The sequence below is a fragment of the Podarcis cretensis genome (genome assembly GCF_951804945.1).
Source record: "Podarcis cretensis genome assembly, chromosome: 13".
In the NCBI taxonomy this organism is placed as follows: Eukaryota; Metazoa; Chordata; class Lepidosauria; order Squamata; family Lacertidae; genus Podarcis; species Podarcis cretensis.
The window spans coordinates 31,216,614-31,243,977 of NC_137182.1; the positions used below are offsets into that span (position 1 = coordinate 31,216,614).

A 27,364-nucleotide genomic window follows, 5' to 3' on the forward strand; every position below is an offset into this window, starting at 1 on the left:
CGCCATATCTTTGAAAAAAACTTTGCAAGCTTTCCTGGTAACCCAAAAAAATGTTGTTGCCTATATTTAGTAAATGTCATTTGCCTTTCCCCCAGTGATCTAATACAGCATCTTAGACTAGTACAGGATAAAAGTGTTTGACACTATATACTATCTACTCCACCAGGAAAAGCTTTGCATTCATCTGTAATGCAGAATGCAGACTGTTGGTGAAAACAGTCAAGTCTTGCCAATCAGAAAACATTTTTTTGCCAGTGCAGACTTAATTTTGGCACAATGATTTATTTACAATCTATCCTCCAAAAAGGAAAAGGGTTTCTCATTTTTCAACGGTTGCCATGCAAAATCTGGATTTGGTAGGATCCTTCAAAGGAAAGCATGGTAAGTCCTTGTGTACTGATATGGATCTTTGTTACTTAGTACAATTAGAGAAAATAAAGTGAAATGCAAATCTGATATAAAATGCTTCAAATATGCTGTTTGTTATTACGTATATTTACTAGAAAATGGGTTCTATGGAGTTCAGTAGAACTTTCTCCCAATTTAGCAACCTTCATATCTATCTATTCCAATATATAGGCCATATGGCACTATTTACACTGATTAGAACAAGATTTAAAAATATCTAATAAAACTGCTGAAAATAAAGGGGGGGGGGAATGTATATTTGTTTTCTGGGAAGAATAGAACAAAAAAAATATAATAAATTCAATACTTTTGCAGCACACCATGAACACCATTGTACTCGTCAAATTATAATTTGTTTTTTATGCTTTTAAATAAATAACAAACATTTTTCACTTGTTTGCCGCTGAAAATTATGAGAAGCTATTTGGAAAGTAGATTTATTTATCTATTTAGGAAAGGGCATTTATACAAATTATGAAATAAGACTTTGCTCTTATCCATCAGGGCTTTTTGGGACGCAGGTGGCGCTGTGGGTTAAAGCCTCAGCGCCTAGGACTTGCCGATCGAAAGGTCGGCGGTTCGAATCCCTGCGGCGGGGTGCGCTCCCGCTGCTTGGTCCCAGCGCCTGCCAACCTAGCAGTTCGAAAGCACCTCCGGGTGCAAGTAGATAAATAGGGACCGCTTACCAGCAGGAAGGTAAACGGCGTTTCCGTGTGCGGCTCTGGCTCGCCAGAGCAGCGATGTCACGCTGGCCACGTGACCCGGAAGTGTCTCCGGACAGCGCTGGCCCCTGGCCTCTTAAGTGAGATGGGCGCACAACCCCAGAGTCTGTCAAGACTGGCCCGTACGGGCAGGGGTACCTTTACCTTTACCTTATCAGGGCTTTTTAAAACACTCTTATGATTCAGAAGATCTTTCTGTGGATCTAACCTATTGACATTGCAACCTTTAGTTCATAACTACAAAAAAAAAAACAAACCCTTCTACTGAACCCAGTATATAGACTTAAACAGGATGGAAGCAATTCTAGTCATTACATCAAGTTAAATGAATGTACTCAGATACAAATATATGGAAACGCTGGAGTGCTGGTGCTGTCCCATAGAAAGGCTGAATTAAAAACAGAGCAATAACATCTTTTTTTTCCTGGAGAAACATGGGCTTTTAATTTTATTCTTAAATGCTAGTCCCTCCTGGAGCACAAGGGGCTTTTTAACTTGTGAAGTACAATCATAAAATCATATGCATGTTAATTTGGAAGTAAATCATGCTATGTGTTCTGTAGGGCTTTCTTCCAAGTCATAGGATTACACTAACAGTGTTATTCAAAAATATTTTCCTTATTCCCCAGAAAATAAATGATGCTATTGATTGATTGATTGATTGATTGATTGATTATTTATTTTATCATGTCACATCTAGTTGGTACCTCCGACTGGTATTTGATCCAGTGGGGTGAGAAAGAGCCAATTTTCAGTGACTGCCCCTTTTCTTTGCACCCTGCTGCACTACATCCCATAACATTTTGAAGCTCTGCCAACTCTCTGGAGCATATATTTGGAAGTGCAGGGATTTGGGAGAGATGAGAAATGACCAACAAAAATGTTTAAATATAAGGGAGGGGAGAGAAGGTTTGCTCTTCTGCCAACTGAATTGAGGGGCACAGGTGGCTTTATGCATGGCTCGCTGGCTTTTCACTTTGCTTTGATGACACTGATCCTCATTTTGGGCCAGGGCTGTGTGGCCACCCTATGTATTGTGAAATTAGGATTTGTTTGTCTCAAGCTGCATCACTTTTTGCTTAATCTGCACTGAGGTGGGGGCTAGGGAAGCTTGCTATAGCTACTGGATGTCCCAGAAAATTAGATTGTAAAAAACCTCATATTTTGAAACAAACAAAACTAATTTGGGTGCTGGGTTCTTTTTGTAATCACTGTAAGTGTTTTTTTCTATGCAGAACAGGCATTCAGTCACGGAGAGACAGAACGAATCCAGTGTTAGAGATTTCATTCTTCTGGGCTTCCCAACACCCTTGGAATTCCAAATCTTGCTCTTCACATTGTTCCTCATTGTCTACATTTTGGTTTTGTCTGAGAACGTCATAATAATGCTGACAGTCTGGGTGAACAACAACCTCCATACTCCCATGTACTTCTTTCTGTGGAACTTGTCCTTCTTAGAGATCTGGTACATCACCGTCACCCTGCCAAAGGCTATGGTGAACTTTGTGATAGAGAGCAATCTGATCTCCTTTGTGGGATGCATGATGCAACTCTATTTCTTCCTGGCATTGGGCTGCACCGAGTGTGTCCTCCTTGCCGTCATGGCCTATGACCGCTACGTTGCCATCTGCTACCCTTTGCGCTACCAGGTAATCATGACACGAACTCTCTGTATCCAGCTGGCAGCTGGATCATGGATGAGTGGCTTTTTCATCTCAACATGGAAAGTCCTCCTAATATCTCAATTGACATACTGTGGTCCCAATATCATAAATCACTTCTTCTGTGATGTATCCCCACTTCTGAACTTGTCTTGCACTGATATGTCCATGTCTGAGCTGACAGATTTCATATTAGCTTTGTTTATCCTACTGACTCCCCTTTGTGTCACTATCATGTCCTACATTTATATCATCTCCACCATCCTACGCATTCCCTCAGCCAAAGGCCGCCAGAAAGCATTCTCTACTTGTGCATCTCACCTCACTGTGGTAGTGATCTTCTACTCTGCCAGTATTTTCATCTATGCCCGCCCCAGGGCCATCAGCTCCCTCAATTCGAGCAAACTTGTTTCACTTCTTTATGCTGTCATAGTCCCCCTTTGCAACCCGATTATTTACTGTCTCAGGAACAATGAAGTGAAACAAGCACTGAAGAAAACCCTGTTGTGGAAGCCATAAGGAAGCCTTTTTATGGCCGGGGCAGATTTAGGTTTGATGAGGCCCTACACTGCTGAAGATAATGGGGCCCTTTATATGTCCAGCGTCCAGCTGTCCTTTGTCAACAACAAATTGTTGCTGTTTTTTGTGTTGTATATATGCTATATGGTAATTTATGGACCTAATAGGTATCTAAAGCCATTTGCCACTGTTGCTGTATATAGGTTTTATTTTATTTTATTTGTTTTTTTAATCTTATATTTTGGAAATGTACATCCAGTTGTTGTTTTCCTTTAAATTTTTTGGGGCCCCCAAGAGAGTGGGGCCCTAAGCTATAGCTTGTTTAGCTTATACGTAAATCCGGCACTGCTTATGACTGATATGGAGACTGCTATTAGCACAGAATGCCATAGCCTGAGTGGTGCCCCTTACTAGACACATGTCACACCTGTGGTAAGGTTGTCTATTAAGTACCAAGCCAGATTTAAAGTTATGTTACTAAAATATAAAGCCCTAAACAGCTCTGGACTATGTTATCTGAAAGAACCAATTGCCCTCCATTAAGCTCAGCAAATGGAACAAATTTAGCCTTTCCATGAACTTCTGGTTATCAACTTCTGGTGATGCAGAGACAGACCTTGTGTCACTGGTGTTATGTAAAGCACTCTCTGCTGAAATACAAGAGGACACACCTATATTGGCATTGCACCAGGCTTTGAAGACACAGACATTCCCTTGGTCTCTCAAAATGTTTCAAGCACTGTATTGTTTTAATGGGATTGTTTTACTGCATGTTTTAATGATGGAGGTTTATGTTTCAATGTTTTATTGTGTGTGTAACAACAACAACAACAACAACAACAACAACAATTTATTTATACTCCACCCATCTGGCTGGGTTATGGATTAATTATGGATGTTTATATTTTGATATTTGTGCAATTGGTTTTTATACTTGTAAATCACTTAGAAACCTATTTTGCTATTCAGTTCTATACAAATTTAACAAAAGCAACAACAATAATCCAGGGAAGAGTTCAGTTTTAATGTTACAGAGAAGTAAGTAGCAGGCTGCTCTTGCCTATTAAAAATGAAAGAGCTGTTTTTTGAACCAGCCAGAAAGTGGAGAAGCCTTTTTGGCTTAAGGGTCACATTCCAAAAGTTAAATGCTGGTAGTGTGCAGGGCCAAATCTAAAAGTTGGGGGGGCAGAGGAGGAAGCCACCTACAAAGCCCATAGAGACATCCATACACTTCTCCCCTTCAATCACATCAATATTCCATTAATTCACACACATTTAGATGTTTGACGTATCCTGAAACAATGATAAAGGGGCACTGCTAATAGTACTGCATGCCACACAGGTATTGCTTAATATGTACAAGGAAACAGGCTTTTAGGGCTGCATCTCTAGCCCTCTGGAATAAGTAGCCAGTAGCTTTTAACTTCTTCAAGTAAAATGCCTTCCAGAATCTCTCTAACAAACCAAGATACTCATAAGACATTTCCAAAATTAAATTTAGTGTGTGTGTGCACGTGTGTGTGTGTGCACGCACACACACATTAACATCTGACTGCAACAATAACAAGACTGTCCTAAGGGCTATGGTGCTGAGTACTTAAACTGGTGTGTAGCCAGATGCTCTGCATGGCTCAAATCCTACAAAGTTCATTGAAATCAATGAAATTGAATTAGATGTATTTGTTAATTTCATTGGGTCTCCTCTGAGTAGTACTAACTAATATATAAATTCCTCTAATAGAATGCATTTTATATTGCTGGTATATACAATATACAATATACAATATACAGTATAAACATTGTTTTGTTGGCGAACTGCATTGCAAAATTCAGGGAAGAGAAAATTTTAAAGAAATAGCTGCATTGAGTTGCTGCTGCATTCTGGATCAGTTGGATTTCTTTTGCACCCCTATTCTGAATATGACTCAGTTTTATACCACTCAGAAGTTAGTTCAGGGGGGCTGACTACCTGGTATGTATGCAATGGATGGTGGTCTTAATTCCACTGAACTCAGTTTCCAGAGAGCCACGGCTTTAGATTTTGAGAAATGGAGATGTATTTTTCATGTGTGTCTTTTTCATGTGTGTCTTCAAAAGGTTAGCTACCTTCTGGAAGGAATCCTCATGGAAATTACATATAGCTAAGCATATAAGTTGAGAAGGTTTGCTTAAGGCTTGCTTTTCATTCTAAGACTGAAAAAGAAAGGCTATTCCTCAGGAACTATTCTATTATGTAAAAGTTAATACAGAAATACATTTGTAATTGAACTGATTTTCATTCACAAACCACAGTATATTCTCATGTTACTGTATGTCTCCTGCATAACATATGTGTCTCATAACATAATCTACAGGGGGAATCCCCAACTATGCAAGGAATGGGATTTAACTCTTGGATTAAAATGTTTGTATATTTTGAGATAATTTAGTCTTGTCTTGTCTTTTTACTTTTAGGGAAAGCTATAAAAAGGGAGCAGACAAGTTATTTTTTTTAATAACAGTGTTTCAGAGGAAAATAACAGTAACATAACAATAAAGGTATTTTACTGGATAATCTGAATTTTTTGTCTGCAAGATTCATTTGTTATGGCATGTTAGCATGTGTAAAGTGATGTTACATTTATGTTATTATTTATTTATATAATAATAATATTAATGACAATGACAACAGCAACAAAAATAAATTATTTGTACCCCACCCATCTGACTGGGTTGCCCCAACATCTCTGGGCAGCTTCCAATATATATCGCTTGATTAATAAAACCTCAAAGTGATTTACAAAACTTCATCAGTAGAAAACATTCTAAAACAAGTGTTTTAGGTACTCAAAAATATTTTTAATCAACAATGGGCTAAAGCCAGATAAAGGCACCCATTAGCTGTTAGCTTTTACATATCTGAATAGGCTTGCCAAAAAAAGAAAAGAAAAAAGAAAAAGAAATGGTAGGCACTGGAAGAAGTTCAATGAAGGAGCCTGCTGAGGTGAACAGTGTGAACAGAAAGGAAATTCTAATGCTTGGGTTTTGCCACACCGAAAGATCAATTTCTGACAAGTGCTCAAAGCAGTAAAGTGGGTATATATGGGATAATGCAATCTTGCCCATAAACTGGTCCCAGTCTTTTAGGGGCTTTATGTACTAATAGTTACACCCTGAACTTGACCCAGTAACTGATTGGCAACTAGCGCAGGTCTCTGAGCAGAGGTACTACATGCTGACAAGATCACACTCTTGTAAGCAATCAGGCCACAGCATTTCGCACTTTCAGATTTCAGATCCAGGGCAAGGGAAGCCCCACTTAGTAATCCATTCATTTATCAAAATTTATCAAAAGACTTTATGTGTAGAAGACAACTACAATGTAAAGAAACTCTCTGAACCCTTCCAGTATGTTGCTAACACATCAGAACATTGCTGTTCCATTATGTTTAGTAGACACATTATGTTTCCAAGAGTTCACAAGATGTTTATACCAGGTTCACAAGCAGTACATTTAAGCAACTGACCAGCTGAAGGTGCTGAATGTGATGAGCTTTTTATACCTGCTTAAAAGCTATCTGTTCACTCAGACTTTTATTGGTTGCTCTTTCCCAGCTTGAAAGGATGTGTGCTACTGGTTTCAGTGGGTAGAATTTTACAACAATGTCCATTTTATCCAGTGCCGGATTTATGTATAAGCTAAACAAGCTATAACTTAGGGCCTCACACTCTTGGGCCCCTCAAAAAAATTTAAAGAAAAAAAACTGGATGTACATTTCCAAAATATAAGATAAAAAGCAAATAAAATAAAACCTACATACACCAACAGTGTTTTGTGTTGATGTAAGCAATGGACCCCGCCTGCTCCCTAAAATATCACTGGTTTGCTCATTTCTATATATAGGGTAGGGACACGGGTGGCACTGTGGGTTAAACCACAGAGCCTAGGTTTTGCCGATCAGAAGGTCGGCGGTTTGAATCCCCGCAATGGGGTGAGCTCCCATTGCTCAGTCCCTGTTCCTGCCAACCTAGCAGTTCAAAAGCACGTCAAAGTGCAAGTAGGTACTGCTCCGGCAGGAAGGTAAATGGTGTTTCCGTGCACTGCTCTGCTTCGCCAGAAGCAGCTTAGTTATGCTGGCCACATGACCTGAAAGCTGTACGCCAGCTCCCTCGGCCAATAAAGTGAGATGAGCGGCGCAACCCAAGAGTCGGTCACAGCTGGACCTAATGGTCAGGGGTCCTTTCACCTTTTGTATATAGGGTGCCTACATTCTGCATGGACTGGTTACAGGGCAACATGTGCAAATGGCTTTAGATACCTATTAGGTCCATAAATTACCATATAGTGTATATTCAACACAAAAAACAGTCAGAATTTATTGTTGACAAAGGACAGCTGGACATATGAAGGACCCCATTACCTTCAGTAACTTAGGGCCTCATCAAACCTAAATCTGGCCCTGATTTTATCTCATCATGTTTTCTATGGACTTTGTGTTACACTCTCACATTATTTACATCAACTGTGCATAGTTAAACTGTGGAATTTGGAAAAAATTGTATTAGATTTGTCTTAATTTTTGGCTGATTTGATGAAATTTGGAAAATCAATAAAAATTATTTGTCCACTCCAAAGAAAAAACAACTATGGAATTTGGACCCACAACATGCAATAATGGCCACCAATATGAATGACTTTAAAAGAGGACTAGAGTAGTGGTGGACCTTGGGGTCTCAAATTTCAGTGGCACCTTATGCAGCATCAAAATTTGGCACTTTCACAGACAGGAAAGAAGAAAAAGCTTTATGGAAATTCTGGCCAACAGATTTCAGCACTGAACTACTTATATCTAGGAGTTTGATGTCCCTGGACATACAGGAGCAGTCTACATGTATTTCCCACACATTTCTTGGATGTCTTCTGCTACATTACACACACACACACACACACACACACACACACGAGTTTAAAACCAAAATGACAAGTTTTGTTTTCTTGTGAGTGTTTTCAAAAACCAGTATCTTAAAATGTGCAACAAATTTAATCTACATGTATAAACTTCCTTGCTGTTAATTTATCTGTATGGCAAATCTATAGCCAGCACACTCCAAAATCCCTCACTGCTATGCAGATGTTTAATTTACACTTAGAAAATGTTACATCTGCTCTGCATTTCAGAACATAGTAACACTCTGGAGACTGAGTCTGAAGAGAGCACCATTTACTTAAAGAGAGAAAGCTATGACAAGAAACAAGAACACAATCCCACTGCGGTAAGGTCTTCCCACATTAAATACATTCATATTCATGTATTTCAGTGGGAGAAGGCAAAATCCCTGAAGATCTTGATTTACCTATGAATAGAAGGTGCACGGCTTTGGAGTAAAGAGGTTTCTGAGTCATGCAAATGTACAGTTTGTACACTATCCTTGGATTAACGGAAGTAAGAGATTATTCTTGATGATATAACCACCATAACTAATCATAGTAATGTTGTAGCATGTATATGAATAGATTTTCTAAAATTATTACAGACAGTTGAAACTGATTATTATTGTGTGTTACACAAATTTCCTATTTTAAATTTCTGCTCCATAGCTAGGAGCTGCAATATTTTGAAACAAGGTACATCCACATTTTTTATTCTTTTTATTCTGAAGCTTTTGATGTTATTGGATGAGAGATGGTGAATCCTTTGAAGAAGGGTTTGGATCATCTTTACATAAGTACTTTCTGACATATCTCCACGTCTGCTAAAAGGAAAATAGGTAATGCAAGCTGGCTTTTTAAAAAGCATGTAACTGCATGTTTTCATATTTATTTTTTTCATTAGCTATTACGGAGGCTGTTGAAGAGAAAGCGTAGTAGCCATTATATTTTCTAGGGATGAAATGCACTTCTTAACTACATTCACAGTCATGTTTTGGAACAATACATGGAGTAAGTTATTTATAAGATAAATGCAACAAATTGTGTACTTGGAACCTGCACTGTACATGAGGATCATTTGTCAGTCCTTAGAGCAGAATGTGAGTGCCCACACTCCACATGGGGTAATAAAAATGATAGTTGCTGAAGGCCCTGCATGTGCATCACAGCTGTGAAAGGAAATGATATGTGGACTTGGAGAGAACCCTCATCCCCAGTTCAAATGTACATGACATCTGGGAAGTAGAGAAAAGTCTACTAGACCATGCTTTTAGTAGTCACATTTTCTTGTTTCTCCAGATGGTGTGTCCCCCCACCCCCACCCCCACCCCCACCCCGATCTTGGAAAACTGTCTGATATTAGCCTTGAGCAGAAACTGGAATTTTGAGAAAAGAATTATTAGCAGGATGGAAAATTCCTTGTTCTTCTCCTGGTCAATGTATCTTATTTAAAATTGGAGAAGGACCACTGGGGATCACAGTGGGTAGAAAATACCAAAAACCAACTGACTACCATAAGAAATGTGTATATGCAGCTAAGACTTGATATTAATCAAGTCATTGGTTGCATGTATAAAATGCAGTTAAACTTTGGAATTACTCTCTGCTAATTTAAACACAATATTTTTCCACAGACACATCCCCAATGATAACTCACTAATCCACTGAGATACTGCTTGAGTTGTTCCTTCTCTCCTTTTCATATTGTAGGAATAAGAAGAAAGGAGCCCTATGGGGTGTATGGCTTTCATGAGTTTTGGGTTGTATGCATTTGCTGAACTCAATGCTTTGTCTGCTACAGAGCCACATCAACTTACATAATGATTCTATAATGAGCTCCTCTTTGGGGGAGAATAGGTCTCTTGTTTCATTTTACAAAAAAAAAAAAAGTAAAAATAAAGCACATTGAAAAGATGTGCATATTGCAAGAATTGACAATACTGTTTGCATCTAGGGGTAGTCAATATTTTGTATGATGCTCTGTCTAGGAACATAGAAAAATAAAGTTCTTTCTTATGCTCACTCACACAACTAATCTATCTAGCTCAGTATTGTCTATCCACTGATCTTCAACTAGTCAGGACCTACTGCTCAGTCATGACCTGACCCAGGAGCACTACCACCATGCAGCTGTAAGGTAACATATGAAGAGATGGGTACCCAAATGCATGTTTCAGTTAAAAGTGGGTCCTGAGTCTGAAAAGGCTAAAGATAACTGGCAGCAGGTGTCTAGGATCTCAGGCAGCTGTCATACTTAGCCCTTTCTGGAGATGCTGAACCTGGGACCTGTTGTAGTCAAATCAGATGAACAAGAGCTATCAATCACAGGCAAGAGAGGACTCAATCATGTTATCCCTGGCTTGCAGTTGGAATAATACAGCACAGCAAGTGAAGCACCACACTATTCTACTAATATGGGGAGTTGGGGACCAATTTCCTAAACCAGTAAAAATGCCCACCAATTCATTTTCACTGGGCAAGGCAAGGTAACAGCTCTGACAGTCTGATTTAGGAAAATATTATGAAGCCCATTTTAGAATGATGGTATATTAAATTTGAAAAACCTCAGTTAAGTGCAAGATTACTGAGGTCGCAGCATGGCTATGTACAGAAGGTGCATGTATCATACAAGAGCTTGATATTCCGTCAAGTGTACATTTTGTGGCAAGCTTGGATCTGTTGCTTCACAATGAATGAATTTCGATTTAGTGTAGATGCCATCTTTCCCAAGGCAGTGTAGAAAAATTACACACATTGAAAACTTACTTGCAGAATAAATAACAGAGCAGTCAATATTAGGTGAAAACAGATATATTGTTATTATAGTTGTTGCTGTATTCTAGATGTTGTTTATTTGATATTTTAAGGAGCCCACAACACCATCTCTTGCAAAAATCTGTTCACACTTGCATTTGTCTTCCAGAATTGAAATAATTTCAAGAAAGACAAACTTTGCACTGTATTCATCGATTCTTATTTTAAAGAGAGAGAAATAAAATGGTGTGGGAAATGGATAATATTGCTGTTAACTGTGGAAATCCAATAATATTTTATCATATGACATAGACAGCAATGGAGACAGAAGGCACGATTCTGCTTTAAAGCCCCCATCATAATTACAACCCATGTTCTTTATGGTCAAGAAAAGAAAATGGAAAACCACACAATGGTTACACAATTCATCTTAGCAGGTTTCCAAGGCAATCTAGAACTACAGCTGGCTCTCTCTATTCTCTTCCTGCTGTTATATGTCATTACCTTAATAGGAAATATTGGAATGATAACCATCATTACTACTGATGGCCAACTGCAAAGTCCTATGTATTTTTTCCTGAAAAACTTATCCTTTTTGGATGTCTGCTACTCTTCAGTCATCACTCCCAAAGCCATGCTGAGTTTTGCTACTGGAAACAAGGCCATTTCCTACAATGAGTGTGCCATTCAAATGTTTTTCTTCTCTCTCTTTGGGACCACTGAATGTTTCTTCCTTGCTGTGATGGCGTATGATCGGTTCACTGCCATCTGCAATCCGCTGCTTTACAATGTTACCATGTCCAAGAAGACCTGCACCCTTCTGGTGGCCATTTCCTACTGTTTTGGCTTTATCAATTGTTGCACACAAACAAGCCTTTCATTCAGCTTGTCCTACTGTGAGCCAGGGGAGATCAACCAGTTCTTTTGTGATGTCCCAGCAGTCATGAAGGCCTCTTGCTCAGACACTTTTGTAAATGAAATGGTGCTTTTGGGGATGTGTGGATTTATCATTATTATCACCTCCACAACCGTCCTAATCTCCTACGGCTACATAGTAACCACAATCCTGTGCATACCTTCGGTGGAGGGGAGACACAAGGCTTTCTCAACCTGTACTTCTCATATCATGGCTGTAGTCTTGTTCTTTGGGACAGCTTTCTTTATGTACGGCCAACCTGGAGCTCTCGCTTCTCCTAACCAAGGTAAAGTGGTATCTGTCTTCTACACTATTGTCATCCCAATGTTGAACCCATTAATCTACAGCTTGAGGAACAAGGAGGTCAAAGATGCCTTGGGAAGACTGTTTAAAAGGTTCGCTTTCATCCAGTAAACACACAGCTATATTATGGTTGGCAGTGCACAACACTCAGTTTCTCCACTTGAGGCAAAATGGGAAGTGCTGCTTTGCCCTGTTGCTCTTGCCAACCCGACCGCCTGCTCCTGCTCCTGCTCCTGCTGCTGCTGCTGTAAGCCCTGCTATATCCACTGCTGGCAGAGAAGCAGCACTGCTATCAGCACCAATTGGGGCAAGATCATGCCAATTTCAGATGAGATATTGCCACCAATGGACACACTCTTGCTCAAAATTGGTGCTGCTGGTGACTCCACCTGCTAGCCTTCTCCCTAAAACATCACTGGTTTGCTCATTTCTATATATAAGGTGCCTACATTCTGCATGGACTGGTTGCATGGCAACATGTGCAAATGACCTTAGATACCTATTAGGTCCATAAATCACGATATAGCATATATTCAACACAAAGAACAAAAACAATTTGTTGTTGACAAAGGACAGCTGGACATATAAAGGGCCTCATTACCTTCAGTAACTTAGGGCCTCATTAAACCTAAATCCAGCCCTGTTTTTATCTCAACATGTTTTCTATGGACTTTGCCTTACACTCTCACACATCAACTGTGCACAGTTAAACTGTGGAATTTGGGGGAAATTGTATGGAATTTGTCTTAATTTGTGGCTCATTTGATAAAATTTGGAAAATCAATAAAAATGATTTGTCCACTCTGAAGAAAAAACAACTATTGAATTTGGACCCACAACATGCAGTAATGGCCACTAATATGGATGACTTTAAAAGAGGACTAGAGTAGTGGCAGACCTTGGAGTTTCAAATTTCAGTGGCACCTTATGCGGCTTCAAAATTTGGCACTTTCACAGACAAGAAAGAAGAAAAAGCTTTATGGAAATTCTGGCCAACAGATTTCAGCACAGAACTAGTTATATTTAGGAGTTTGACCCAAATGACAAATTTTGTTTTCTTGTGAGTGTTTTCAAAAACCAGTATCTTTAAATGTGCAACAAATTTAATCTACATGTATAAACTTCCTTGTTGTTAATTTATCTGTATAGCAAATCTATAGCCAGAACACTCCCAAACACCTCACTGTTATGCAGATGTTTAATTTACACTTAGAAAATGTTACATCTGCTCTGCATTTCCGAACATAGTAACACTCTGGGGACTGAGTCTGAAGAGAGCACCATTTACTTAAAGAGAGAAAACTATGACAAGAAACAAGAACACAATCCCACTGCGGTAAGGTCTTCCCGCATTAAATACATTCATAGATACATTCATGTATTTCAGTGGGAGAAGGCAAAATCCCTGAAGATCTTGATTTAACTATGAATAGAAGGTGCACGGCTTTGTAGTAAAGAGGTTTCTGAGTCATGCAAATGTACAGTTTGTACACCATCCTTGGAGTAACGGAGGTCAGAGATGATTCATGATGATACAACCACCATCATTTGTCAGTCCTTCAAGCAGAATGTGAGTGCCCATACTCCACAGGGGGTAATAAAAATGATAATTGCTGAAGGCCCTGCATGTGCATCAGAATTGTGAAAGGAAATGATATGTGGACTTGGAGAGAACCCTCATCTCCAGTTCAAAAGTAGATGGCATCTGGGAAGTAGAGAAAAGTCTACTAGACTATGCTTTTAGTAGTCACTGTCTGATATTAGCCTTGAGCAAAAATTGGAATTTTGATAAGGGAATTATTAGCAGGATGGAAAATTCCTTGCTCTGCTCCTGGTCAGTGTATCTGATTTAAATCTGAATAAGAACCACTGGGGATCACAGTGGGTAGAAAATACCAAAAACCAACTGACTACCATAAGAAACGTGTATATTAATCAAGTCATTGGTTGCATGTATGAAATACAGTTAAACTTTGGAACTACTCTCTGGTAACTCAAACACAATATTTTTCCACAGACACATCCCCAATGATGACTCACTAATCCACTGAGATACTGCTTGAGTTGTTCCTTCTCTCCTTTTCATATTGTATGAATAAGAAGAAAGGAGCCCTATGGGGTGTATGGCTTTCATGAGTTTTGGGTTGTATGCATGTGCTGAACTCAATGCTTTGTCTGCCACAGAGCCACATCAACTTACATAATGATTCTATAATGAGCTCCTCTTTGGGGGAGAATAGGTCTCTTGTTTCATTTTACAAAAAAGTTAGTAAAAATGAAGCACATTGAAAAGATGTGCATATTGCAAGAATTGACAATACTGTCTGCATCTAGGGGTAGTCAATATTTTGTATGATGCTCTGTCTAGGAATATAGAAAAATAAAGATCTTTCTTATGCTCACTCACACAACTAATCTATCTAGCTCAGTATTGTCTATCCACTGATCTTCAACTAGTCAGGACCTACTGCTCAGTCATGACCTGACCCAGGAGCACTACCACCATGCAGCTGTAAGGTAACATATGAAGAGATGGGTACCCAAATGCATGTTTCAGTTAAAAGTGGGTCCTGAGTCTGAAAAGGCTAAAGATAACTGGCAGCAGGTGTCCAGGATCTCAGGTAGCTGTCATACTTAGCCCTTTCTGGAGATGCTGAACCTGGGACCTGTTGTAGTCAAATCAGATGAACAAGAGCTATCAATCACAGGCAAGAGAGGACTCAATCATGTTATCCCTGGCTTGCAGTTGGAATAATACAGCACAGCAAGTGAAGCACCACACTATTCTACTAATATGGGGAGTTGGAGACCAATTTCCTAAACCAGTAAAAATGCCCACCAATTCATTTTCACTGGGCAAGGCAAGGTAACAGCTCTGACAGTCTGATTTAGGAAAATATTATGAAGCCCATTTTAGAATGATGGTATAATACATTTGAAAAACCTCAGTTAAGTGCAAGATTAATGAGGTTGCAGCATGGCCATGTACAGCAGATGCATGTATCATACAAGAGCTTGACATTTTGTCAAGTGTACATTTTGTGGTAAGCTTGGATCTGTTGCTTCACAATGAATGCAACAGAGCATTCTCATTTCCATATAGTGTAGATGCCATCTTTCCCAAGGCAGTGTAGAAAAATCACACACATTGAAAACTTACTTGCAGAATAAATAACAGAGTAGTCAATATTAGGTGAAAACAGATATACAGTGGTACCCCGCAAGACGAACGCCTCGGAAGATGAAAAACTCGCTAGACGAAGGAGTTTTTCGTTTTCTTAGCCGCATTTCCCCATGGGCTTGCTTCGCAAAACGAAGCTTGCCCCGCAAGCTCCGGGGATAGCGGGGAAGCGCAGCGCGTCTTCCCTGCTGTCCCCGGACCTCTTTTGCTTCTCCCCGTTGCCAGCCCCGCAATCTCCGGGGACAGAGGGGAAGGCGCGCGTGCCTTCCCCTCTGTCCCCGGACCCGTTTTGAAGCAAGGGGCAGCAACGGGGAGAAGCGATCTTCTCCCCTCCGCCCCTTGCTTCAAAAGAGGGGACAGAGAGGAAGGCGTGCGCGCCTTCCCCTCTGTCCCCGGACCCGTTTTGAAGCAAGGGGCAGCAACGAGGAGAAGCGATCTTCTCCCCTCCGCCCCTTGCTTAAAAAGAGGGGACAGAGAGGAAGGCGCGTGCACCTCCCTCTCTCTCCCCGGACCCCTTTTGAACCAAGGGGTGGCAACGGGGAGAAGCGATTCTCCCCGCTGCCCCTTCCCTTGCTTTAAAACAGGTCCGGGGACAGAGGGGAAGGCGCGCACGCCTTCCCCTCTGTCCTCCGAGATTGCGGGGCAGGCAACGGGGAGAAGCAATCTTCTCCCCGCTGCCCCTTGCTTTAAAACAGGTCCGGGGACAGAGGGGAAGGCGCGCGGCGCTTCCCCTCTGTCCCCGGACGGTCTCCATAGGAACGCATTGATTGATTTTCAATGCATTCCTATGGGAAACCGTGCTTCGCAAGAGGAAAAACTCACAAGAAGAAAAAACTTGCGGAACGAATTAATTTCGTCTTGTGAGGCACCACTGTATTGTTATTATAGTTGTTGCTGTATTCTAGATGTTGTTTATGGTCAACTGCAAAGTCCTATGTGCTTTTTCTTGAAAAACCTATCCTTCTTGGATGTCTGCTACTCTTCAGTCATCACTCCCAAAGCCATGCTGAGTTTTGCTACTGGAAACAAGGCCATTTCCTACAATGAGTGTGCCATTCAAATGTTTTTTCTCTCTCTCTCTTTGGGACCACCGAATTTTTTCTCCTTTCTGTGATGGCGTATGATCGGTTCACTGCCATCTGCAATCCGCTGCTTTACAATGTCACCATGTCCAAGAAGACCTGCACCCTTCTGGTGGCCATTTCCTACTGTTTTGGCTTTATCAATTGTTGCACACAAACAAGCCTTTCATTCAGCTTGTCCTACTCTGAGCCATGGGAGATCAACCAGTTCTTTTGTGATGTCCCAGCAGTCATGAAGGCCTCTTGCTCAGACACTTTTGTAAATGAAATGGTGCTTTTGGGGATGTGTGGATTTATCATTATTATCACCCCCACAACTGTCCTAATCTCCTACGGCTAAGTAGCCACAATTCTGCACATACCTTCGGTGGAGGGGAGACACAAGGCTTTCTCAACCTGTACTTCTCATATCATGACTGTAGTTTTGTTATTTGGGACAACTTTCTTTATGTACGGCCAACCTGGAGCTCTCGCTTCTCCTAACCAAGGTAAAGTGGTATCTGTCTTCTACACTGTTGTCATCCCAATGTTGAACCCATTAATCTACAGCTTGAGGAACAAGGAGGTCAAAGACGCTTTCATCCAGTAAACACTCAGCTATATTATGGTTGGCAGTGCACAACGCTCAGTTTCTCCACTTGAGGCAAAATGGGAAGTGCTGCTTTGCCCTGTTGCTCTTGCCAACCCCACCGCCTGCTCCTGCTCCTGCTGCTGCTGCTGTGAGCCCTGCTATATCCACTGCTGGCAGAGAAGCAGCACTGCTATCAGACCAATTTGGGTCAAGATCATGCCAATTTCAGATGAGATATTGCCACCAATGGACACACTCTTGCTCAAAATTGGTGCTGCTGGCAGCGGCGCTTCTCTGCCACTGGTGGAGATGATGGGGCAGGCAAGACAACCATGGGCATGCTTCCACCTGAAGCAATGGTATAATGGCTTGGGTCTCTCCCACAAGCACAAGATAACTCCGGCAGTAAATTATTTCAGATTTATTAGTCCAATAACAAGCCCCGGGTGAGAGCTCAACTGATCTTCGTCATCCTCAGAAAGCACAGTTGCTGGAACTAAGCTCCGCCCCTTCCCCCAACAGGAAAACCCCCACCTCCTGTTCCTTTCCTTTTCGCACTTTTCGTAAAGTCTTGTGACCCTACGAGATTTTGGAGAGAACACTGAGTCTGAGTCATTATCTGAGCTGACAAGCTGCATACTTTCACTCTGGCTCTCCTTTCCATTACAGTGGTACCTCAGGTTAAGAACTTAATTCGTTCTGGAGGTCCGTTCCTAACCTGAAACTGTTCTTAACCTGAGGTACCACTTTAGCTAATGAAGCCTTCCACTGCTGCCACACCACTGCAGCATGATTTCTGTTCTCATCCTGAAGCAAAGTTCTTAACCTGAGGTACTATTTCTGGGTTAGCGGAGTCTGTAACCTGAAGCGTCTGTAACCTGAGGTACCACTGTATCTCTGTGCTCAGAGATCAAGTTACTGCTGCTCTTTGCTGTCTCTCCCTCCCCCCTGTATTCCATTCTTCACTGCTCTCTCTCTATGTTATCGTCCTCCTTCCCTGTCAGCGAAGGAGTGTAACTGACAAATGGCCTCAACCCAACTGAGACGGCTCCAACAATAACATCGATAGTTGAATATGAGTCAAATTTTGAGGGTGACAAAGTTGCTTTGTGGGACACCTCTTTTTCTTCCAGCAACAATTTCTTTTCTTTTCTGACACTGCAATCTTTCTGTATTGTGTAGCAGGTGTGTGTGTGTGTGTGTGTGTGTGTGTGTGTGTGCTGGGAATGTGTCTGAGCCATGCTACAGAGCCCGGAAATAGTTCATTGGTTGCCTAGGCAATGTGATGGTATCTTCCAGCAACTCTCTGTGAGTGTGGGCCAAGTATGTTTATCTGTAAATATAGACACACAGGCTAAACATGAAAGCTTTTACACTGTTTAACACACTTTCTGTCTTTAGTGCTGATTAGGCTACCTTAACTTGTTAGTAATACATTGTTAAGCTAGCATCTTCATATGTCAGAGATTGCCAACGTGCAACCTTCTAGATGTTGTTGGACTGCAACTCCCATTATCCCCAGCCAGCATGACCAATAGTCAGGGATGTCCAGAGTTGCTGACCATGAATAATAAATGCTTCAGTTTGTTCATTTCCCTGTTCTGTTCTTATTGCCTTTTGAATTGAATTTTGTATTATTATTCATATAATAGCATATGCATAATACACTCCACATTTCATATATATCAGTACATAAAGAGTACACATTTCCTAATATATCAGTACATACCACAATGCATGTAACTTTATTAATACTTTTTTAAATCATGTTGCAGAAATATAGTACTTTAGATATGTATTATACTTGCAATGAATGTGTTTTTGGAAATAATTTTGCATGTTAATCAGCCTTAAAAAAACCAAAAACCCTTTCCATTGAGAGAATCAGGGGGGGTTTAGTTTTTAAAAAAGCAAAGCAAAGCAGAAGTAGAAGCAGCTCAGGCATATGAGGCTGTTTGATGGACATTTGTGGACAAAGCTCAGTTACATCAGGACTTCTAAAGATCATATATAAATCCACTTAAAACTCATTCCTCCCCCATCCGTTGAAGTATCTCTTAAATTGTGGTATGTTTTAATCTTACAAAACAGAGCACATCTGGAAGCTAGTCCCACTAGGAGCTCTTGCATCTTGAAGCTTAGTGGTTCTCAAGAGATTGAGCTTGACTATGCAAGCAATTGTCCCCCAAGTGTTATGGGACTATTTACACATGCATTAACACTGGATACAGAAAGAACATTGTCGTGACTCGCTTGTTTCAGAGGTAGGTGCCGATATATACTTTTAAGTGAAACAGAACAAAAGCTAATGTTTTCATTTCATTTTGATTCAAAATCTGACCCAATGGAGAATGAAATATCTGCTGTGGTAGAGAGGAACATGGCACATTGCTCCGATGGAATAGAGAGGAGGGCACTAGGTCTTTGAAAGCTGAATTAGTTCAGGGGGAAATGATCCAAAATATTTAAGAAGCAGGTTACTGGGACACCATAAAATGCTGCCACACTATAGGAAAAACTTTGAATGGTTGTTTCCTTAGAAGGACCATATTTTCAAGCAGTAGGTTGCTTATCTCTGCAACCAAGTGAACATTTTCACACTTTAAAGGAAGTAACTGCAAATCAGCTTGACCTTGTAATGTAATCAGAAACACTTCATATTGTAAGAAATATCAAAGCAAGGTGAAACAACAACAAACTTGACAAAGTCAGAGTTGTACATAAGGAATTGGAACATTTTGATGATGGTGGTGAGCGGGATCAATAAGAAAACCTCAGATTTATTCATTTTTACATATAGTGTTATCTGTTTTTATTAACTAATAATACATGCATACATTTTTTCACCCCTCACATTTCTTCTTCACAGGACAGTCTCTCATGTTGCCACAGTGGTTCAGTGGTAAAGCATGCCTAGGCTATCACCAGCATCTCCTCATAGGCCTGAGAATATCCCTTGCCCCAAACCCTGGAGTGTAGACAATACTGAGTTACATGAACCAATGTTCTAACTCAGTTATTAAAGTCAGGTGTCCATCTCCACTATTCAGATGCCAGTAATGTGTGTGTGTATATATATATACTTTTTTTTAAAAAAGCAAAGCAGAAGTAGAAGTAAAAGCAACTCAGGCATAAGAGACTGTTTGATGGACATTTGTGGGCAAAGCTCAATTACACCAGGACTTCCAAGGACCATGTATAAATCCAGTTAAAACTCATTCCTCCTTCTGTTCTCCGTATCCTTTCCTGCCATCAACTGCATCTGGCTACTAAGCAGTTGGATTGTGCATAAACCATAACACCTCAGCAGCTGTGTGAATGGCTAGGAAGGGCTCTTTATAATTGTCCAGTAGCACCTTAGAGATCAACTAAGTTTGTTCTGGGTATAAGCTTTCGTGTGCATGCACACTTCTTCAGATACACTGAAACAGAAGTCAAAAGACCCTTATATATAGTGGGAGGGTGGAGTGGGTTTTTTCTCAGAAGGGTAGTACGAGATGGATGAGTGACTCAATGGGTATGGTAAACCTGTTGACGACTGTTAACGACTGCAATTAGTCCTACAATTTTGCAAGGGATAGTATGCACATAAAAGCTTATACCCAGAACAAACTTACCGTAGTTGGTCTCTAAGGTGCTACTGGACAATTTTTTAATTTATTTCGACTGCTTCAGACCAACATGGCTACCAGCCTAAATCTAGATTAGAATATGTAATGGAAAGCCATTGCTTCAAAATATTTTAATGGTAACTAGCTGATTGCCTGGTTTGCTCTGGTCCATGGGGTCATGAAGAGTCAGACATGACTAAACAACTAAACAACAACAACAACAGCTGATTTCCTCAGTACACAACAGGTTGATTTTCTTTTAGACCGGTACTTGCTGTTGGACCCCTTTTTGTTTTGTGACCCATCTCTTTTTTTTAAATCAGTTTGTTTTTCTTCATTTTAATTATACTGTTTTACTTGTTGAGCCATATATACGTCCCTTGCTTGTTTATGTCCTTTTTCTATTAATTCATGTAACTGCACTCTTATTTCAAGCAACTTCTCAAAATTTGAATTAACCCTCTGTTTGGCTTTCCCCTCCTCATATATGTTTTAATATCAGGCAATCAGCAGGGGTTTCCATGGATGTTTATTGTACTGATACATATTGAACTTTTCATTTTCTATGTTTTCCCTTTTGGTCTTTTTTGTTAGACAACTGGCTAATCATTCGCAGGGCATTATCTTTGTTTTAGTTTGTAGTAAGACTCAAAACCACCATTAGGCACTGTATTCATCCTGATGACGATTTAATCCAATGGTGTGACTCAACTGACTATAAGACATCCATCAACGGAATGGGAAGCAATGATATTTTTTTGTGATTCTCCCCTCTCCCTGCAGCCCACACACCAATAAAAATGTTCCAGAACATCAGGTAGATATAGTAACACAAGAGGCTGCAGGAGAGCAGAAACTCACTGAAAAATTATTCACTCCCCATTCCAGTGATGGAAGTTTTCCAATCAGCTGTATGACATTGCTGGATTAATCATCATATCACCATCTCATTACTTACGTTTATTGATGTCTTTAGGACTTAAAAACTCCTAATAGTTTCTGGATTGCGGAGCTTTGTTGATTATTGTAATTGCTTAATCATGAATCAATACTGGTTATGAGAATTCCTTCCACCTCGTTGTTCTGAGGTAACGTACTTAAGCTTCACTGAAATGTCAGTAAGATGCAATCCAGTGGTTCCTAACTGATTTTGGGCCACTGCCTCATTGGTTCCATAAATTCATCCCCAGTACACCATACCCTACGGAAATCATCATTCAGAACTGTGGTTTCCATGATCCATTAACGAAGATGATAATATAATAAAATCAAAGCAGTAACAATTAATTTCACATTTATTCAAAATCTAGTTAAGACCGGTGTGTATTTGTTGTTGTTAGCCCAATGATGCATTCTCTTTAAGTCACTTTTCTTGCTTTCTTTAAAAAAAAACCAATCAAATTAAAACTATTTAGTTTAATTAATTCAACAACATTATTCAACTTGATCCAGTGATACCACCTTTTCAAAGTTTGATAGTCATTTACGCCTCCAGCATCCACCTGTCACCCCTTGGCTTTTAGTGGTAATATAGGGAATCCCCCACAATGGGCAGTACTACTACCTACTTTAGGAACCACTGTTGTGTAATCTCTCTCTCTCCCTCTCTTCCTTTGTATTCCCATTCAGGTTTCTGTTACTATAATTTTACAAAGCAGCTATATTTCTGATGCAAAGTAGCAGTAGAGTGCTCCTATGCCTTTGGCATCCACACTGTGAGGATTGCATACTCAAGCTCTCATTTCTGAAGTTTGCAAATACAAATACAAGGATATTTGAAGACATTTTTCCCTGACTTTCCACCTTGTCATAACTAAGCTATGGGAAATCATACTGAGGTCACTGAATTTATATTGGTGAGCTTTAACGGTCAGCCACAAATGCAAATAGTTTTCTTATTGCTTTTTTTGCTGATGTACACCATCACTCTGGTGGGAAATGCTGGTATGATCTTAATCACCAGTTGCGATTCTCAACTCAATACTCCTATGTACTACTTTCTAAAGAACCTGTCCTTCTTGGATATTTGCTACTCTTCAGTCATCACTCCCAAAGCCATGGTGAGCTTTGCAACAGGGGACATGGCCATTTCCTACAATGGATGTGCAACCCAGATGTTCTTCTTCTCTCTCTTTGGAACCACAGAGGCCTTTTTCCTGGCTGTGATGGCATATGATCGATTCATTGCTGTCTGTAGCCCACTTCTCTACCATACCATTATGTCCAAGAAGAGGTGTATGTGTCTTGTGTGCATCTCTTACTTCTTTGGTTGTGTCAACTGCTGCACCCAAACTGGGTTTACATTTAGTTTGGCATTTTGTGGCCCAACTCATGTAAACCACTTCTTTTGTGATGTCCCAGCGGTCATGAAGGCCTCCTGTTCAGACACATTTGTGAATGAAATGGTGCTCCTTGTAGTCTGTGGTCTCATCATTGTGACCACAGCCATAATTGTCCTAGTATCTTACATTTATATTGTTACTACCATCTTGCACATACCGTCTGGCAAAGGGAGACACAAAGCTTTCTCAACTTGCACTTCCCATTTGATGGCAGTAAGCTTGTTCTTTGGGACAGTTTTCTTTATGTATGCCCAACCTGGGGCCATGTCCTCTCCCAATCAAGGAAAAGTGGTGTCAATTTTCTACACAGTTGTCATTCCAATGTTAAATCCAATCATCTATAGCCTAAGGAACAAGGAGGTCAAAGAGGCTCTGATCAGGCAACTCAAAAGGAAAGGCTTTGTCTGTTGATACAGAGTTTTTAGCTGTGTGTCTTCTCAGTAAGTAAATTTTACTGAGCACAATGTGACTTATTCCAATGTAAGAATGTATAGGACCCCTAGTTCGGCCCGCTATATTATAAGACTACCAATCTGAAGGAAAATTTGGATTTTTCCTGCTTGACAAGAGCTCCAATTACATGCAAAGCACATGACACAAGAAAGCAGTTCAAATGAATCCATGCCAAATATATCAAGGAAACCAATCTAATGCAACACTCAAGAAAGTTTGCCAACCTAGACACACAGTGAAGTCAATATATGCATATAACTAAAGAAGCAGGTTTCTAAAAACCATTTTCCTTTGCCTTCCCCACCCCTTTTATTGCAAACACACTCACTAAAAATATAAATAAATAAATAAATAAATAAATAAATAAATAAATAAATAAATAAATAAATGCTGTTGTGGCCTGCTTCTATTCATAGGCTACTGCTTGGCACCAACAGAAGAATGCCTCTCAGAGGGCAATGTGCCCATTTGCTCGAAAAATGTTAGTCACAACTACTTTGGGAGGGAGGGAAGTAAACTAATAGGGCCTTACATCTGAGTAGAATTCCTCAGATTGCCCTGTAATTCAACAATTTAATTGTGTCTTAAAAATCTGGGACAAGCGAAAGATCTAAGGTCAATGCATTTATTGGATATGCTTAAAACAGTATCCTTTGAGGCTTAGTCTTTAATCTGGCACCTAACTTATATATATACATATATATGTGTGTGTGTAACAGAATGTTACATCTGAAGTCAATAATATCTGAATAGGGATACTAAAATTTATTTTGTTCAAACATGATGCATTAAACATATATAATATGTTTATTATATTATATGTATATATATGTGTGTGTGTGTGTGTGTGTATACATATATCTACAACATACACCATGTACGTTTAATTGCTCCCAAGCAGTTAACTTTATGACACTGTGGGGAATAAATTAACCCTCAGGTCTGTATGACTTCATTTATTATAAATTCTTTCAAATTCTACTGTTGAGGCTTTCTTGCAGAACAACTTGATGGGGTTGGAATTTCTGCCTACCCCATCCACCTCTTGGGTAAGTTTTGTCATTTCACATTTTGACAACTCTGCAAAAGCAGGTGGGGCTGCTGACTTATTTAATGAGTTTGATGCTGAGATTGGGCTTTTCTGAAATCTGTTGTTGTTTTTTCCAGTTCAGACTGTAAACCTAACCCCATTTATCTGGGTGCAAGCTTCACTGAATTCAAGAAGTCTTTTATTCTATTGCAAAAAATGTAGGGTTTTCTCCCCCTTAATCTTTACATCAGTTTTACCACCATGGCCATGACTTTATAAAGATTCCCTATTTTCTTCCACCCTTTCAATGCTAATTGTTCCAAGCATTATGCTATTATTTGTGTTGTAGAGATAGAACATGTTCTGGGTTCAAAGAAATGACTAACTGGTATGTTGGCAGTACCGTGCATTTTACTCTGGTTATGCCTAATGGTCAACAGAGCAATCCTATGCATGTCTTCTCAGAAGTAAGCCCCACAGGGTCCAATCACATTGAATTTCAGGTACCTGTGTATAGGATTGCTGACTATAGGAATAAAACTGAAGCAACCTGAATAATTTAACATGGACATAAATTAAACATGGTGCTGGCTCAATATTTGGGTAGAAGATGCCTGGGTGAAATAATTTGCTTTAAGACAGTGGAGGCAGATGGGGAAGGGAATATTTAGTATGAGTTACTGCACTGAAGCGGAATTTGTGTGTGTAGTTAGCCACTGAGTTGAAAGAGAAGATGTAAGGATCGAGAAAGACATTTTTGGGAGCTGGAGCCATATCCCCCCTTCAGATGTTAAGGCGAGACAAGTGAATTTAAGACCTAGCCAAACTGGTGTCTTCCATATGTTGTCTGACACTCCCTTCCCAAACTCCCAACAGCCCCAGCCAACAACATCTACAGAACACCATGACAAGCTCTAATGAGAAAAGAACCCCCCCTTTCTTTCTCTCTTTTTCTTTCCCTAAATGATGGAAATATATCAATAGTGATGTAAAGGGAAGGCATAAAAATTAAATTGTCAAAAAGAGAAAAATAAATGAACAGCACAAAGGAAAATATAATTCAACCACATCAGAATGATTTGATGAACTTATTACTAACAGTGACTGGCCAAATGTTTCTGAGGAGCCAGCTAACAAGGGATGTTTGCTGTGTATCATTAAAATGTTTTAATTTATTTCAGGAAACTATCATGGACAACTGCAGCACAGCGTCTGAGTTCATCCTGGTGGGGTTCAGAGATCTCCCAGAGCTGCAAGTAACATTTTTCATCACTTTTCTGGTGCTGTACATCACCACAGTAATGGGGAATGGTGGTATGATTGCTGTCATAAGTGCTGACTCTCAGCTCCACACCCCTATGTACTACTTTCTCAAAAACTTGTCTTTCCTGGACCTCTGCTATTCCTCCGCCATTGCTCCTAAAGCTCTAGTGAATTTTTTCGAGGAGAAGAACATCATCTCTTATGAGGGCTGTGTGGCCCAGTTGATGCTCTTCACCATCTTTGTTACTACAGAAGGGTTTCTTTTAGCTGTCATGGCATATGACCGCTTCATGGCCATTTGCTACCCACTCCTCTATCCAACTAAGATGTCCAAGAAGTCTTGCAATCGTCTGGTGGCCACTTCCTATGCTTGCGGTTGTATAAACGGAGTGATTCAGACAAGTGTCTCTTTCCATTTGAGATTCTGCAACCTCAGCAAAATCAACCACTTCTTCTGTGATGTCCCTGCTGTCATGAACGCTGCCACTACATACACATATCTCAATGAAGCTGTGATGTTCTCCCTCTGCAACGTTATCATTGCCATCACCACAGTGGTGATATTCACCTCCTACACTTACATTCTCTCCACCATTCTCAAGATTCAATCTGCAGAGGGTAGGAGAAAAGCATTTTCTACCTGTGCCTCTCACATAACAGCAGTGACCATCTTTTATGGGACAGTCTTCTTTATTTATGCTCAGCCTGCAGCCATGTCCTCCCCAGCTCAAAGCAAAATTGTCTCTGTGTTTTACACTCTTGTCATTCCAATGCTAAATCCCCTCATCTACAGCCTTAGGAACAAAGATGTCAAAGCAGCTCTAAAAAGGACTCTGGGGAAAAAGAGGCTCTTTTCAATGAACAGATAAAATCTGTCAAAACCTTATGGGGTTGTTAAATCCCATAAGCCAAGCCAAACAAGAAGAAAATCTACATTTGTAATCAGAACTCTCAATATTCTGTTTAACCCAGGGAAAAATCCTATGGCAAGAACCACTGGGATGACCAACATGGAATCTCTGGCTCAGCTAGCTAACTGATGCCTTAGCTAGTATTGAACTGTTCTGAACATACACCAGCATAAGTTGCTCATCCTAGCTGGTTGAGTGGAAGCTGAGTGAACTCAAGTCTGGTGTAAGCAGTGGCAGTGCTGGGTTATTTTGCACCCTAGGCAAGGCACCTCCCAGCCCTAAAATTGCTAACTTCTATTTTTAAAAACAGATGTTTTATAGAAAAAAGAAATATAAAAAGAAATAAAAAAATTGTCCAGTAGCACCTTAGAGACCAGCTAAGTTTGTCCTTGGTATAAGCTTTCATGTGCATGTACACTTCTTCAGATATACTGAAACAGTAGTCACCAGAACCTTATATATAATGGAAGGTGGGGTGGTTTTTTCCCCAGGAGGGTAGTAGGAGATGGGTGATTGACTCACTACCCTCCTGAGAAAAAACCCACCCTCCCACTATATAGAGGTGAAACTCAGAAAATTAGAATATCGTGGAAAAGTTCATTTATTTCAGTAATTCAACTTAAAAGGTGAAACTAATAGAGATAGACTCATGACATGCAAAGTAAGATATGTCAAGCCTTTATTTGTTATAATTGTGATGATCATGGCATACAGCTGATGAAAATCAC

At 40.1% G+C, this 27,364-nt stretch overlaps 3 protein-coding genes across 3 annotated transcripts in view; all 3 read left to right on the plus strand.

Moving 5' to 3' along the window:
• LOC307201508 (olfactory receptor 6N1-like) overlaps positions 1-27,364 on the plus strand; it is a gene marked incomplete at its 3' end in the record, with an annotated part of 248,480 nt that overhangs the window by 62,078 nt on the left and 159,038 nt on the right. The gene's annotated exons all lie outside the window — the stretch shown is intronic.
• On the plus strand, positions 339-26,594 carry LOC307200409 (uncharacterized protein; the record flags this gene model as incomplete). Its single annotated transcript, XM_079948951.1, has 5 exons — positions 339-356; positions 2,366-3,294; positions 11,286-12,284; positions 13,441-13,528; positions 25,644-26,594. 5 exons carry the CDS (start codon positions 339-341, stop codon positions 26,592-26,594), a joined length of 2,985 nt encoding a protein of 994 aa, XP_079805077.1.
• LOC307200410 (uncharacterized protein) lies at positions 22,458-26,594 on the plus strand (the record flags this gene model as incomplete). The annotated part of the gene is made up of 2 exons (XM_079948952.1): positions 22,458-23,381; positions 25,644-26,594. The coding sequence occupies 2 exons, from the start codon at positions 22,458-22,460 to the stop codon at positions 26,592-26,594; spliced, it is 1,875 nt and encodes a 624-aa protein (XP_079805078.1).